We start from the raw sequence: 17,379 nt of genomic DNA on the forward strand, positions 1-17,379 counted from the left end.
ATAAAGGATTATCTTATATTTAAACTGTTTTATTTGTAGTACAGCATAAATTAATAAAATTCCCTTTTGTTAGGGTTGATTAGAGTGGTCATTATTTAGGTTAAAAATAGAATATGGTTACCACAGCTTAACTTCACAGTAGACCATTATTTAGCTAACCTCCATGGACCCCGTGTTTGGCCGGGGCCCTGAAAGCTCTCTCATTTTTACCCTCTTATGGGCAGCCTTGTGCTTAAGCACACACAGGGGCTATCATGTGAGCAAAAATTATTGTAGTAGGATATATAAATGAGGAAAAATAAATTACATAATTATAATTATGGAGAGAGGGTTTTAAACACAGTACTTCGTCGCTCATCTCTCTCATTCTCACTCTGTTTTGCTTTTGTATCCATCTAACATTCGTCGTGCAACTCGCACAGTTTTACTTATTATTTGTCTTCCTCTAGTAGACTTGAAAGTAGTCTACACTAGTTTTAGAGACTTCATTCATTTTCTAGTCAAGTACCTGCCTTTGAACCGCTTTCATTTGACGACAACCCTGTGTGATGCTTCGGAGATGCAGAGGGAGAAAGCAGCAGCATGTCTAAACCTCTAAATTAGATACCGCCCTCATGCTTGTGAAATAGCCAATCATCTGCCTGCATACTCAGACCTCTCGGCGTATCGTCCAATCACGGCACTGCTCACACAAAAGTCACTTCTTCAACTTCCTAGCGGGAAGCAGCTATCGGGAACTAACCACGGGCAGGAGGAATCAATGGTAAACAGCCTTTTTACATGAAAGCTGTCGCTCTAAACTCATATTTGACGTTTCTTTTAACACCAAGTGCTCATTCAGAAATAATATGACGATGAGACAAGTGTTGTGCTTTGTGATATTCGCATTCTGTGAAGCGTTAGCAAAAACTTAAAGCTAAGTCTGATTAGCAGTGCAAGTACAGCTGTTTTTGACAGCTGTCAGTCACCTTACCTTGTTTACCTTTCAAAATCAGAAAGCTAAAGTGGTTTTAGTTGTTCAACACGTGCACTCTCTTTTATACTGACAGACATAGACGCTTAAAAAAGGAAGATGAGACTATCCCGAGCTGAATATAAACAGATTGCGAGATGGACAGAGCAACTCAGACCCACCCGCCAGTGTATGAAGATGCTGAAGGAAAGATTTCCAAAGTAAGTACTTTAAGTAAGCAGTGGAAACTGCTCTGCGTTTCCTTAATGTGCGAATGAACTGTGTGTTGCAGCTGTAAGTGTCTGTATGTATCACAGAGGGTGAGGTTCAAAAGCAGGAGCATCTTTACCTGTTTAACATTGTGAAAGTGGGTGTCTAAAGCTCCTGTGATACGTTTGTAAGTGGTCAGAAAATGGACTGAAAGGGATACAAATGCCTCAATATAACCTTCAAAAACAAAATAAATCATCAATGAGAAGACATTGTATCTCATTATGCATCATTTAAAGGTCTGCATCTGCTAAAAAAACACGTCCGAAAACATCAGTGTGCGAAGACCTTAACCCTAAAGATCCTCACAGCCGATTTAATACAATCTGTAAAATAGTTCATTGGTGACTCTAAATTGGCCATAGGTGTAAGTGTGAGTGTGCCAGGTTGTCTGTCTATATATGCCAGCCCTGTGATTGACTGGTGACTAGTCCAGGGTGTACCCTGCATCTCAACCAATGGCGGCAGGGGTAGACTCCAGCCCCCCTGCGACCTCAAATGGGATAAGCAGTGTAGAAAATGGATGGATGGATGGAGAGAGGATTGCACTGAAAAAGGCATTTCCGTGTTGCACCGGAAGTGGCCCCAGAATGTGCATGTGTGCTTGAGTCAGTGCTAGAATGCATGTGCATCCTGGTACCGATTCCAGCACGAATAGGAAGTGACTTTTTAGTGCATTTTTACCTCATTTTGAGAAATTTATGAATGAAAACAAACCGTCAATTTTCTGTTATATACGCCTTATGAGGGGCCATTTTTATTGAACAAAGTCTTAAATGTAGAACAAGGAGTAATATTAGTAAAGTGGCTTCAGAGGTGGGCGGCAATGAGCAGTACTGGTCTTTTCTCACTGGAAATGCAGGGTGTTGGGGGGTTCCATGTTTCAGAGCTGAGTTCAGGCGATTGAACTCGCAACCTATGGCAGCCTCCATAAATAGAGACACGTCCTGTTACAATTTAAAAAAACAACAATTTCTTTGTCTTTCAAAATTTTGGGAGATATTTGAGATACTGTAAGACCTCAATGAAAAATACATATAACATAGTAATGGTTGCTTTTTAGATTTGATATTTTAGTGGAGAAATTCTATATACTGTGTCTTTGATTATAAAGAAATTTCAATAGAGCAAATTCTGGTAAGATCAGTGATAAATTCTGTCTTTCTACCCCCTTCTGATCCCTCATATCGGTATTATTTATCCCTGTGGTTCTCTAAAATCTTATAATATTTTATATTTAAAAAACAATTTAATTCACTTCCTATGATCACTGATTAAATCTGCAGTGGATTCTGTAAAGACCTCTGCCATGCACAGCATTAGCCAATGTTTCGCCATGCGGAGGCTGCACATCCAGAAATCGAAGAGAGAGGTTAATGGTTGTGTTTGCCTTTCTCCTTGACACTGAGGGCCCTCACTTTATTGAACGTAACATGTGTAATCCCCCAAGGCCGCCAGGACACCATGGCTGATCCCGCTGAGGTCACTTACAAAGTCGTATGCATTTGGAGCTTCCTACTTCCATTGTGCCCTAATCACCAATCTAGAAGAAGGTATCAGGTCCCCAAAGAGAGCAGAGCGGAGCTGGAGCTTGTCTTCCTTCACCATCAGCATTTTACAGAAGATGTCATGCGTATAAAGTTCATCCAATATCCTGTATGTTTAGGCAGCAACAGTAGGAGGTCCTTCTCATGTTTATTCAGAGTTTCCTTTCTCCCTTTGGTTTCTTAATCTAAACTGCCTTTAACAGTCTGAATTCCAGCTATCAAAAAGTGTAGGGTGTAATAATTAAAGGAAAACATCTGAGGTTTTTCATTCCAATAATTCTCGATCTCTCTCCCAGAGGTGCTGGCTCTTTTGTTTAGTCTTGCTGGTTATTGTTATTATTTCGTTCACCATAACCAATCTTGGGGAGGCCCTTGCTCTTTAAAATCCCTGAGTCTCGTCACTTGGCCTGACAGACAGGCACGGCAGCAGTGTTTTCACAGCCTGCGAAATTATTCTGGTTGTCCAATCAGCTGAGCTGGGCTCTGGAGGGTTAGTGATTGGACTGGCAGGAAATCAGGCTCTTAAGACATAACATATCGACTAGGCCATCCATCATCTCTTAGCATGCGCTCAGGCACGGCAGTCAGCCACCCCCGCCCCGCACCCCTCCTGTCCCCTCGGACTGTGTGGGAGCCCTGCCACTGCGTAAATATTGGCCAGGCTGGGGCTGGCAGGCAGGGGTGGGTGGGTGGGAGCGAGGGTAGGAGTTTGTTGTGGACAAGCTTTCACCGAGGGGGTGGGCGGAAAACTGGTTGGGTTATGGTAGCCAGACAGATAGAAAAGACAGGTATCTGGATATGAAATCATTTGAAATCACACTGTGGAGGTGGCTAAGACAAGTTAAGTTAAGTCAGCAGATTTATGTATTAGTTGCTAGTATAATAAACCTGTTTTCTTTGTTTCTTTCATAGCTTTGTTGGTATCGCTTATTTATTGATTAAAATACATGAAATATTGTGTCTTATTATAATGCTGTCTTACTAATACAGGCATGTTTTAATTTATATTTCAGGGAGTAAATGCTAAAAGTATGCTGTAGCAAAAAGGGCTGCTTAGAATTTTAATTTATAATGTCTGCTCTTTACATTAGGTAGAATCATAATGTAATGTTATTGTGTTTTTAGCTTAATTATAGACAACAATATACAAAATTAACCCAACTACATTCATGTTTCTAAAGTTATTCAGAAAAGTAATTACTATGAAAGAGATAGTGTAACATGTGTAATGTCTGGTAAGAAAAACAGTTAAAATGCTTTATGTTAAAAATGGCCATTGTGGCAGCCTTTTTAAGATTTACTCTTAGTCTTTAGATCTAAGTGGTTTTTAGTTTTAGTCACATTTTAGCCTTTTTTACCTTTAACTTTAGTTTTAGTGTAGTTCTAGTGGAAGACAATGTCAAAAAAAAAACATTTTAGTCAAGTTTTAACCAAATAAAAGTCCTTACATTTTACTCTTTACCTTAAGTTACATGTTCAGTCTCTCTGAACTGATTTAATCAGCCAAACAGTAAGATTATAAATGTAGTGGTAATAATGCATTATCAATACTTTGATTTGTTTAGATTTATAGATAAAAATATTGTATTTTTTTTTTTTTTTTTTTTTGCAAATATGAACAAAAAAAAAGATAATACCGTGAAAGAAGAAATGCGATATATGCAGAGCATGATAATAATAAAAAATATGCAAGAGAGGCCAAATAAACCCATATTAGCTTGTGGAGTGGCCCTCCTAAGTTAAAAATAGAACACTCACATGAACATTACAATGGTACAAATTATTTTAATAGAATTGATTAAAGTGCTATAACAAGATATCAAGAAGAATGAGTGAAGAGACAATTATGTATGTGAGACAAAAGATCAACATTTCAGCTTTTATTTCCAGGTTTATATTTGGATCTGATACTCAGCTTAGCAGACAGCACCTTTTGTTTGAACCCACACGTTTTTAATTTGGGCAGAAGTATTGGAACATGTGACTGACAGGTGTGTTTTGTTGCTGAGGTGTGTCCTATTACATTTAATAATAGGGCTTAATGAATAATCTGGTGCAGTTACTGTAAGTAAAGGATTTGTAACTAAATAGAAAGTCTTACTTACTTTAAGACTTTATAAGTCTATCTATTCCAATGCTTTTGCTCACCTAAACATTTTGGTGTTCTGTTCAAACAATGCTATCTTCTAAGTTGTGTATCAGATCCAGATGTAAAACCTGGAAATAAAAGCTGACGTGTTGATCTTTTGTTTTATACTCATCTTCATTCAAAAAGCAGCTTTGCTGTGAAGCTTTTCCCAGTTTAATACTAGCACAGAGTCTGTAAATGTTAGCACTGCTAGCATCTCAAAGAAAGCTTTATTTGCATACTAGATTAACAAATACTATCTACGTTTTCTTGATTGTGTTGCCACATTTTTATCTTACAATCTGCTCATGACTGTCACCAGCGTAAGTGGTTTGAAACTGGAGTTGCAATGGGGTCTTTAAACATTGATAGGGTCTTGAAAAAGGTCTTAAAAAGTACAAGTTGTATGTCAGGTTTTCTGCAGGGTCTTAAAAAGTATTGAAAGTTGATCAATTATTTTAACACAAATTATGGCTTTTTAATTAAATTCACAAATTGGTGTTTTTTTGTTGTTGTATTTTTTCTACTTATGATTATTATTTAGTTTTAATCCCACATGATGTTCTTTTGACAATACTCAGTGGCCTCAAAGCTCATCAACTACAACAGAAAAGTGATCATGGACACATCAATGCTGTCAAATCTTAACAGAGGAACATTATAAGTATCCTGAAATGGGGAATAATGCATTATCATTATTTTCAAACCTGTTGTTCACATTGATCTGGAGTTTAAGATTCAATTTAAGTGCATAACTTATAAAAAGGTACTTTGAGACTGCATGGCTCATCTTGGTTGTTGTAAGAAATCAGACCTTCCAAGGTCAACTACCTGATGGCATCAAACTGAGGTCTATTTCCTTGTATTCTGATCTCAAAATGCTTCAAGAAAGCTTAATTTGCAAACTAAAATAAGAAATACAGCCAACATTTTATTGTGACATTTTTGTCCTACAGCCAGCACAAACTTATGCATATCATTTATGTTACAGGTTAGAAATTGAAGATGCAACAGAGTCTTTATATATGCATTAAGAGGGTCTTAAAAAAGAATTAAAAAGTATTAAATTGAATGTCAAATTTTCTGATTATACCCTGGAAGCTCTTTTCTGCTTTTTTTTTGTAAACAAACATTAAAATGAGAGATGTAGTTTCATAGGAAAAGCCATTATCCTCCGTTGTCTGAATGCTTCATTTAGTTCCAGTCTCATTTATAATCATTGCTTTGATTATAGACTTAAAGGGAGGAAAATTTAAACTTTGAACAAAAAGGTTGTTATAGGCCATTTCAAGGTAATTTCCACGGAGGGTCTGTCAGTCTCTCTGTTGTAGTATGAGTAGTGGGAGGAGAGTGGGAGTGTCCCATAGACAGACAGAAAGAGAGCGATTGCGATGTGGAGTCCCTCATCTGTAACGGCTGCATAACACAGATGTTGGGAGTCATCTGTCAGCCTGGCCTCTCTCGTCGGGCCCGAGCTGCTCTGGGGGGAAAAGAATTGGACACGGTGCTGTCACTTTTTACCCCCACTCACAATGGAGGGACATGCAAATATCAACCCCCATTCTTGCCCTCTCTTCCTTGCCCTCCTCTTAGCCAGCCGTGCTGTCCTGCCTCATATCTGGTCCACAGCTAGTCAGCGAGGGGGGGGGTTGAGAGGGCTCGTCGCGGGCCGGTGCGGGGGGGAAATGTGACATCAGTCTCATCACGTCCTTCTCTTGCCACGTATTAGAATTGGAAATGATGGGCTGCTCTCTGAGGCCTTGCCTGGCTTCCCCTGGGTCCAGAGGGGACCCCAGTCCTTCTACCCTTTGTCCCCAGAGAGAGTCCGTGTAAGAGGGGCGAGAAAAAGAGGGAGGGAAAGTGAGAGTCCTCTGTGTCCTTCTGTGCTGTATTATGAATGAATTTGGATGTAATGATTACCCCCCACGCCACCCTTAAAAATGCCATTCAGCTCACTCACAGTCATGGAAGTAGCAGGGTATGCAAAGAGCAGCAGATGCCTGAGTGTAAAACCTGCTTAAAAAGTAAAGTGTGAAGCATCCCTCCCCTCTAGACTCACACTTACACACATGAGCACAGAGCTCCCTGGTGAGGAGTCCCTGAACGTTTTTCGAATCGGGCCCTAATGTGCCGTTTTCATCAGCACTGAGGCGGGCTGCAATATGGTGCCGGGGCGCGCTCTGGGAATATGAATGTTGATTAAGCATGCGTTCAGCGCTTTGAAATTCTGAAGAAGTGTCAGAATAATGGATGTTGAGCAAATGTCAAGCATTTGTTAATTTCTCTGTTATTCAGGGTTTATCTAGCATGATCTTTGGAGGGAAAGCGAGGGACAGGGTTGTTGTGGCATGTGCCATTGATATGGTGATTTCTTGGCTGCAGACACTTTGTTTTTGATGGTAATATCTCGGCTCGGGATGAAGCTGAGGGACCTGCTCATTGATTATTTATTGTAGGTGTCTGTTTTTTATATGTTGGTTAAACCCAGGGATTTGGAAACAGGCACAGCATTAAAGCAGTGATCTATTTATACAGTTAGTTTAACTTAACAAAAGAGCTGCAGCAAATAATCAAACTAGCAACAAGTTCTTAACATTTACATTAAACACCTACAGTATATTTGGGGAGATAAAGTTCAGACTTTTCTGATTCCAGCTACTTTAATTAGATTTTAAAAAAATATTTTGTAGACAGCACAAATCATCCAGTCATTGGGAAAATGGGATCAGTGATAACAAACATTTGATGCCTTTTTTTTTTTTTTTTTTTTTTTTTTTTTTGACAGCTCAAGAGTCAAAACAAAACAAAACCTATGATATGACATAAGAAAGGACTTGCTCAAAGCGGCTCCAGAAAAAAAAAGCATAAAGTAAGGCTGTTGACTTAACATTTATAAGCCTTTTTTCCATGAGAAAGACTAGACTAAGACCAGTCAAAAATAGCCCTTTGATGACTAAAACTGACTAAGATGTAATTAAGTTTTAATCGGACATTTAAAATCCATGATATTTCTCCACTGTGGGTAAATCTGTCCAAATACAATGTATCTGTTTCTCCTCTGCCTCTGAGCTGTAGAAAGCAATATGGCCTGCTGCAATTTTCAAATTGCAGAACGTGCAATATTTCTTTAACTTGAAATGTGTCCAAATACCAGTTTAATGTATCTATTTTTGCAGCGGCAGAGATTTTCTGCACATTATGCAAACATTCAAGTGTCAACTTTTTTATAATGATTTACAAAAATCCTCCTTTTTGTGTTTTATGTATGTTTTTTAAATCAAAATGAGTGACATGAAAATGATAATGCCCTGAAACAAAGCAAATGACATCACATTTGCAATACAAGCAAAATTAGTTAGCTCATTCTGTCTAAAACTAATGAAACCTAGTGTTACTTCACAAAAGTCATACCTCAGCTGCGATCAGCTGGTAGCCAGCCTGACCCCCCTCAACCCAGCCACCTCCTTTATAGCTTAAAGCTTGTTGCACCCCCATGTTCAGATTTTTGCTACTATGGATTAATTGCTTCAGAAATAATTTGTTTTCAATACACATGGTCTTATTTATGCAATTATTTATTACTTGAATTTCTTGAAAAATACATAAGATTAACCTGAGAATAATCACATATTAAATCATAATCGCAATATTTGGGGAAAAAATCGCAATTAGATTATTTTTGCAAATCGTTCAGCCCTAACTAAAACTAGACAAAAATTATAAAGGCTACACAGAGGATTTCCTTGAGTAAATTTTAAAACTGAATAAAATAACTGCTTCCTGACCCGTTTGATCGGCTGATTTTATGCGCAGGTCTCTGGCATCCGGCAGACTTAGAAGTCCAGCTCATCTGCTGAGGGCTCTGGACTGACGGAGCTCTGACGGAGCAGAGATGCAGTGTAGCGGAGCTGGTGGAAGCAGTCTCATTGACTAAAACAGAAACCTATCTGCTCTGTTGCCATGCTGAAGCTAAGACGGACCCAACATGTATTTGGTGGAATTTAGGGGTAACAGTTTGACTGAAGAAGACGATGCCATGCGAGGATATATGCGCTGGTATATGCACGCTCATCATTAACTGGGGTTCTTTAATCAATATTAATGCATCTTCCGACAAAGACAGTGTGCTGCTATTTGTCAGTGTTCAAGGCAGATATATGAATTATACTGCAGATATGTACAGCCAATAAATACACTGTAAATATGCATCTCTGCTACGTAGTGGTTTCCTGAGACAAACATGACAAAGTGCTTTAACTAATACAACCAGTTCTTCTCAGTTGTGAAGATTAAAATCAGTTGAATTTCCAGCCTAAAGTTCACACCTTAGAATGGCTCTTAAGTTTAAGGAATGAGGATAATAGAGAACAAAACCTTCAGCTGAGATAGATCCATTGATTGTGCTTCAAACTGCCTAAACTATATTGTCCACTCTGTGGTAAGGGTAAGGGTTAGGTCAAGATTTTGTTTTTACATTTCAGGAGCCTTATCCAAGTAATCTAGTGTAGTAAAGTCCCTGAAAATATAAATATGATTTTACTGATTATAAGTGGACATATAACTAATTGATAGGTGTGCACAGTAACTTTGGCATGATGTTGGTACATGAGTATATCAGCCCCATGTATGAATAAATTTTTGGAGTTAAAGGTCCTAAATTTGCAGTCTAAACTCAGGGCCAGTAGTTAGTGATTCTGATAACCACTGTGCATTTACAGCAAAAATGATCATTTAGCAGGTTTTGATAATCCAAATTGTAGATTTACTGAATTATATTAATGAATATGGAAACATTGGCTCCTCAGATATTGGAAAATGTCCCACACTGTGCATCCTTACAAATTTTATCTTTGTTTAAAAACAGTATAGATGCTGTATGTCCCGCTTTCTACTTTCAGCTACAGTATATTGTCTCAGTGGAATCAGCTGAGTCTCCCTGTTGTTGCTCTTGTTAAGGTAGAACTCTGCAGCTTTCTCTGTAGCCTGGAAATGGCAATGACATTACCCAGAGACTGATCTAGTGCAGAGCCTGTGGGGGCAGCCTCGACGGCCCCCGGTGCACTGCACCGCACTTCTGGCTGCCCGTATTGAACAAAACACAAACTGGCAGTTGGGGCTTAAGGGTACAGCTCTTGAAGGCTGTGAGGCTGGCAAACTAATTCCACAGCTTTATGTGGTTAGATGAGCATTGGAAGGGGTGAAGGGATGAATGAAGTGTAAGCAGTGAGGGGAGATGGAGGAAGAAGAGAAGCTGTGCTGACTTTACAACTTCATGTCAGGCTAAGGAGTTCATGAATAATAGATGCAATCAATTACTTGATTAGGAAGCACGGGAATGACTACTTCCTCTTCATATCTTAGGGATGTTGTCCAAGCACACTCTATAGATTGTAAAGCCTTTTCGGCTCATTGGGCTAAAAACACTGAGGTAAGCAGGCTGTTGCTTAAGTAAGGTTTAGTGATAAGGGACACTTCATTGGAGGATAAAATTTTGATTTTTGAATGACTTAACATAGTGATAGTTTTTTGATGATACACTTAAATTCAGTTAAAACCAAATTAGTGTGTTGTGCTCTAGGGTTGGGAATCACAAGGTAACTCACAATACAGTACGCCAGGTGGAGAGACACACAAAGTGACGCAGAACATGTTCTATTCCAGTTGTTTTGCAGTGGTTATGCTGTAAATCACTGGTTCTCAACTGGTGGGTCGGGACCCAAAAGTGGGTCGCGGAGCAGTTTTCAGTAGGTCGCGACTAGGTGGCAAAAAGTCCTGAAGTTCTGAGTGGACATACATCGACACCTTTTATGTCACCCTGTTTTACTGTGAAATTGGGAAAATTTAAATGTTTGATCAATATTTCAACAAATTTATCTCCTTTTCTAGCAATGGAAAAGCTACTTTTCCCATTGTAATGAAGTAATTTCTCAAGATCTCTGGAAAATTGGCAAAAATTTACACATCATGATGGGGAAAGAAGGTATAAAACTTTTTAGTTTTTGTCCCTTCTCTTTTTCATATCCTGTATTTTGGTCCAATCATGCTCCAAACTGAAACATATTCAATTAACTAAACACGCGTCTTCGAATTTTTTTTTTTTGGACACTTTGTTGTAAGGACTGGTGGGTCCTGAGGCTGTACCATTTGAGAACCACTGCTGTAAATAATGAAGTGGTGCTGAGAGTCTATACTGCCCTTCCTCAAAGAAACAACTCTCATGGTCTGTTTAATTAACCAATCAGCAAATAAAGTTATTAAGTCCCTTTAACATCTAGTTAAAGTGTACATGTCAGCATTACCGATACCGGTAGCAGAAGAACGTCTGGTACTTTTAAAATGCAGGTATTGGTATCGGCAAGTACAGGTGTCTATGCACCTATTTGATACCGTTTTTTTTATATTTTGCGGCGTTTAGCCATACTAGATGTTAGAAATCAATTCAGAAATCAGTGCTGGAAAACACTGCATTCACTAGCTACTATTTTCAGAGCAGCAAAGAACGAGATGACCAGCTGTAGCAGTGAAGTGAAGTTATTTTCCATACGTGTTTGTTAAAAGACCAGCGCTATCGTACATAAATCGTAGCCTCGTATTTGTTTTTCCTCTTTAAGCTGGCTGTTGTGCTGTTCCATTGATGCTATCCATGCCTTTAAAGACTTTAAAGATTAAATCCACACCAGTAAACCTGATACTGAACTTCTTTTTTTTTTATCAATTTTTAATCTTCTTTTCTTAAATCATTTATTAAATGCTAATTGAGAGAGCTTGTGATGTACCCCCCTGTGTTATTGCTATTTTAATAGTTAGCAGTAAAACTCACAATAATAAGCAGGAAAACAACTTTAAGGGATACAGAGAGGCTGTACATTCTGTTTGTTGAGCCATGTTCTGAGGCCTTGTCCACACGGAGATGAAAACGATATATTTCCGTTTGTTTTTGAAAAAGTTTTCTGTAAATACGGGATCGTTTCAGGAAATGTCCGCGTAAGCAAGGGACCACTGAAAATGACTGATAACACAGTAGTATATATGCCAAGCCTGTGAGTGACATTGTACCATTGCCATGGAAATGCACCAAAAGAGAGAAGAAGATTACAGATAACTGCCACAAACTTTCTCCTTTCTCCTAGTTGCCCTTCTGGTAGTTCTCCACGGTGGGTTTTAGAACATCTGGTGTATGCTGTTATTGGTGGTGGTAAAGGGGCATCAGATTTTGCTGTAAAAGCCACAATAAGCTCAGTAGCCTCTGCAGCACAAAAACAACCCTGTAATCTGCCATTGTTGTTTTGGTACAACAGCACATGCAGCGTTAGTGGGCTATGCTATGTATGACGTAATAGTTTCAAGAAAGATGTGGTTGGCTGTCCACACAGAGACAAAACGCTAAGTGTTTACGGATTTGTTCACTCTGGGACCTGCGTTCAAAAAGTAGCGTTTATGGCCTCCAAAAACGCTGTTTCCGTTTGGATGAAACACCAATACGACAGAAAACTTTTGCGTTTACTGCTGAATTCATCTCCGTGTGGACGGGGCCTGAGTCAGATGTAGGTCTAAAATAATGTGCGAATCTTCCACAGCACAATCGGTCCAGGAAGTTTACACCGGTGTCAGATCTGTTTTCGGTATGCTGATAACCAACACTCTGTGTCAGGAAGGAAAAATCTTAAATCCATGTTTTTAGGGTAAAGAAAGGTTAACCCCCTTGCTCCCCACATGAGCTTTAATTGTGAAATTATTTTCCAATTTCATTTTGTAATTTTTTTATGGAGACTATTGTCTCCGTATGAAAAACAGAGCTCTTAAAAAATCCCTGTGTCATATCATAATCTTTCCTACTACGGTGATTGTGGTTATTATAAGATAAGATAAAAATGTGCAAGATGAAAAATAAGAGACAAATTTGCCAGTTTATATTATTAAATGTGTCAAAACAAGAATGAACGTATTATTTTGACTGACCTCTGAATGATTCCCTCTGCAGCACATCTCTACATTGACCTTTATGGCAGAGGGAAAAATTAAAACTCCCTCCCTCTTGGATATAATTTAGAAACATGGAGAAACAGAAGGTTGGGAGACAGAAGAGTGGTTAGGGAATCATTCACTCTCAACCTAATTACCCTTCCTTACAACATAAGACAGAGCATTAATATGCACTGGCACCCAAAATAGTAAAGCAGCAGATTAAATTAAAAACAATTAAGGACTTTCACTTTGTCACTGAGCTGGTATGCCTGTCTAGTCAGAGCTTTAGGCTCTATTAAGTCAGGCTATCCTCTGCTTATGAATCTGACAAATCTACGTTTGAGTGTTGAATTGCCTGGTGCATTCAGAGAGTATCAGCATCTGAGGGAAAACGGCGGCAGAAAATTCCATCCAGCTAATTAATAGGAGACGGTGAAATCTGAGCTATCAATTATATTCAGAATCTTCCTATTTACAAATAATTAATTATAAACAATAGCTGTAATTTGGGTAATGAAAGCCACCTGGCTAATGGCATTGGTATCATATGCTGCGACAGTACTTAGCATTTGGTGGATCTGCATGCAGGGAGTGTTGCATGGTGTGACTCTTCAGGGCATGGATGTGGCTAATTGAAGCACAGCACATATTTTTACTAATGGATATGAAGCTATTTCAAAAAGGAAATGGCATGAATGGAATGATTTACTCTTCCAGAGCGTGTGTAAATATTCAGATTAGTCCTTTAACTTTTAAAGCACTTTTCCAGCTTATTTAGGAGACAGGGTTTGGATTGCATGCAGTTATTTCACTCAAGCAATAGGACTATTGCTGACAATGATATATTAAGCATCCACTTTCATACAGATCAATATTTTATAAAGTGAAAAACAGCTGAATGAACACTCTGGATATGCAAATGCTGCTAATTACACATGCTGATAGGCAAAATGCTCACATCTGTTTCTCCGCTAAGCCTACCGTCATCAGCAGCAAAACAAATGTGTACCAAAAAAATCTTTATGCGTTAATGTATAAATGTGATATATTTTGACAAGCAAATAGAAACAAACACAAATCTCAGTGTGCAACGCAGCTTCAAACAAATACTTGCACAATGAGCACACGTGCCTTTGCGGTAAATTAGTTCTACTTTTTTTAAAGCAAAACAACTGTCTTCTTAGCAAAGCCTTATTTCTACTTTAATCAATGCAACATCAGTCTTGTATGCAAATGTGGGATAACTGCAGAAATGTTTCACTGTTTTTAATTTTATCATAATTTCATGGATGTTTAAGAAGACAAATAAGCAGCTTCTTATTTGAAGCTTTTTTTCCCCAAAGATGAAAAAAAAAACCTGACTCAGAGTACATTCCTCTACATTTACTGATACCCCCCCCCCCCCTTCACCATCTCCCTGTGCAAGGCCATACAATCCTCCAAGCCTGCAGGGGACCGTGGACAAGAAATGGCTTTAGCAGAAGCACAACAGGGTATCTCACTGCCTACTATTGTCCTAGTAGATGAAAAATATGACCCCTGCACAGCCTCCTTCACTTTATTACAATCTTTAAAATTTCTGTCTGCTGAGGTGCCCTGAGATGTCAGAACGGTTATATAACGGCGGCAAAAGAGAGCAGGAGCGATCCCACCATCACCCCGCTAATTGTGATTCCTCCTGAAAGCTTTGAATCTTCATGACTCCGTGTGTGACAAAACATGTTAGAACTATTATGCGGCATCGCCTTTGTTATAGCGTAATTATTGTCATTCCTGCTCCCGCAGACTCTCGTGGAAATTGAAAATGAGGTCCGCGCTATCCGTCAAGTGGCAAGCGTCCACTGGTCTGGCAAAGAAACACATTACGCTGACCAATTGCCTACTCCCCCCGAGCGTGGCTGGGGAACTTGTACCATTCTGGGCAATTTGTTTCATTCTTCTTTTGCAATTGATCCTAGTATGCAGAGGGATCCTGGGGCAAAGGACTCGGACATGGCTGCCCTGCTGAACTGTGGTGCTCTGTGCTCTGGGTTTCTCTGTGTGGCCACTGGAGCTAAAAGACAACACTGAGGCATTCAAGGAGCACATTAAGGTGGGGAAAAGGGAAAAGTAAAATAAGTAATATGGCCAAGTATCATCCTCCTGAGTCATGATACAATTATGAAATCGCTGGTGCCAAATATTGATAATTTAGTTAACCACAAATGTGACACTGCAAACAGATTTCCCTGCCAGTTTGACTGACTGAGACACTAATTCATGACTCCTCACTTAAGGGTTTCTAATTTTTCTGATTGTAATGTTAATAAGAAATGATCTGACAGGGGAGAAAGAAGAACAAAACAGTGAAACTATGGCAGATAGCACTGAGTAAAGTGCATTTTAAACTGTTTTAGTGTCATTTTTGTCTTAAACTCGGGGACACAGACTTCCTGTTTAGATTTTATTGGTAGACTGAAGGTTTTTAACCTGAACTTAGCCAGGGAAAAAGGGACATGATACGGATTGAAAATGAGATAAGAGAACATTTAAAAGGTTAAGATGACCTCTGACCAGGCCTGCCCACAGATTTGGCTGGGCCCCTGATAAGCCCAGCAATTTGGCCCTACCCAGTCAAGATTTATTGATAATATCAATGAGTATGTTTTGGATCAGTAGGATTGATGCTTATCTTGTCTTGTCTGTTCATCAATTTTTGCATCCTTTCTGCCTTTTTTGCCATTTTCGGCCAATGTTTTGCCTCTGTTAAACCATTTTTGCCACTTATTTATCATATTTCTCCACCTATTTTGTCCATTTTTGCCACTTGAAATCCATTTTTGTTACTTGTAACCCCTTTTGTCCACTCTTTACCAGTTTTTAGCCAATTTTAGCCCATTTTTGCCACTTCAAACACATTAAGGCATTTTTTACCCTTTTTGCCACTTAATAATATTTCAATACCTATTTTAGCCCATTTTGCCACTTTAAATCCATTAAAACATTATTAACCCATTTCCATTTGTTCATCATATTTCACCAACTATTTTGTCATTTTTTGCTCCTTTAAATCCATTTTTGTTACTTGTAACCCCTTTTGTTCACTCTTTCTGCCATTTTTTGCCAATTCTAGCCCATTAAGACATTAACCCATTTTTCCGTTTATTAATCATATTTCAACACCTATTTTGTCCATTTTTGCCACTTATTAATCATATTTCACCAACTATATTGTCAGTTTTTGCCACTTTAAATCCATTAAAACGTTATTAACCATTTTGCCATGTAGAAATCATATATCACCATCGATTTGTCAATTTTTGCCACTTTAAAAATCAATTTTTCCACTCTTTCTGCCAGTTTGTTGCCAATTTTAGCTCATTTTTGCCACTTCAAACACATGAAAGTATTATGAACCCATTTCACCATTTATTGATCATACTTCGCCACCTTTTTTGTCCATTTTTGCTGCTACCCACAAGGATGGGAAATTAGCACCCTCCGCCAGCCAAATGCAGGTATCTTTCAGTGTTAGGTGAACTTGCTCAAGTTACCAGCCACTGGGGCAGGTGAATAAAAATAGTCTACCTAAAAGACTGGTTTTATTAGCGTAAATGCTGTAAATAAACCCCTGTTTTCTGCTCGTTCCTACTTCATCAGCAAACCTATCTCCTTGTCCCTCTGTCACAGCTGCTGTCAACTGTTAACAGGCAGCTGTGTGCTGAGAGGGTTTGAATCAGTATCAGAGGAGAGTTCTCCACTACAACTGCTTTATCTACTAAAGAAGTGTTTGAAACAATGTCTCGCTTGCCACAAATCCAAGAAAGTCTGAATTTGGCTACAGAATGTGCACAAAAAATATCAGAGAATTTTCTACAGTGCAGGATATATTTGTTAAAAAAAACGCAGCTTGAAATTAGCAACAGCAACTCCCTCTTATTAAATAGTCTTTAACTTAAATACAGTAAGACTTCATTTTTATATTTTACCCCAGTAAATAATGCTGTTAACATAGAGCAGCAGGTAAAAAATGTTTGTGGCTGGTGTATTTGAATCCACCAGCCACAGTGGTAGGCAGATGAAAACATTTCATTCCAACCCTGCGACCAAGCAATTTTTGCCTCTGTTAACCAGTTTTTGCCACAATTAACTACTTTTCAGTAATTTTTCTGGCTGTTTCAACTACTTTCACCCAATCTGTGCCATTTTGCCAATCTTGTTGCCTCTTTCGACCCACTTTTGCCACTTTTAAATTCTATTTCTATCTCTTTTTTTTTTTTTTTTTACATTTTTGACAATCTGAACTCACTTTTGCCACTTTTAATCCTGTATCTCCAAATTTCTTTCAACAATTTTGCCACTCTGAACCCACATTTGCCACCTGTAATCCTGTTTCACCACCTTTTTTGCCAATTTTTGCCACTTTTAACCATTTTAATTTAGTTCTAATAAAAGGGGTTTAGATTTGAAGGCTATGTACTATGGCATAAATAAATCAAAGATGTGTTGCTTTGATAAGAGTGGTCGATACTCAGCTG

The 17,379-nt window shown here is 38.7% G+C and overlaps 1 protein-coding gene across 1 annotated transcript in view; it reads left to right on the forward strand.

Annotated features, from left to right (window-relative positions):
• Positions 1–640: 640 nt before the first annotated feature.
• Positions 641–17,379, forward strand: part of cdin1 (CDAN1 interacting nuclease 1) — a 107,475-nt gene continuing 90,736 nt past the window's right edge. The window contains exons 1-2 of the mRNA XM_041812791.1: positions 641–763; positions 1,050–1,173. Coding sequence (XP_041668725.1) covers positions 1,073–1,173 — 101 coding nt within the window. The 5' untranslated portion in view covers positions 641–763; positions 1,050–1,072. The remainder of the gene's footprint in view (positions 764–1,049; positions 1,174–17,379) is intronic.

Source organism: Cheilinus undulatus, linkage group 18, assembly GCF_018320785.1.
Source record: "Cheilinus undulatus linkage group 18, ASM1832078v1, whole genome shotgun sequence".
Classification (NCBI taxonomy): domain Eukaryota; kingdom Metazoa; phylum Chordata; class Actinopteri; order Labriformes; family Labridae; genus Cheilinus; species Cheilinus undulatus.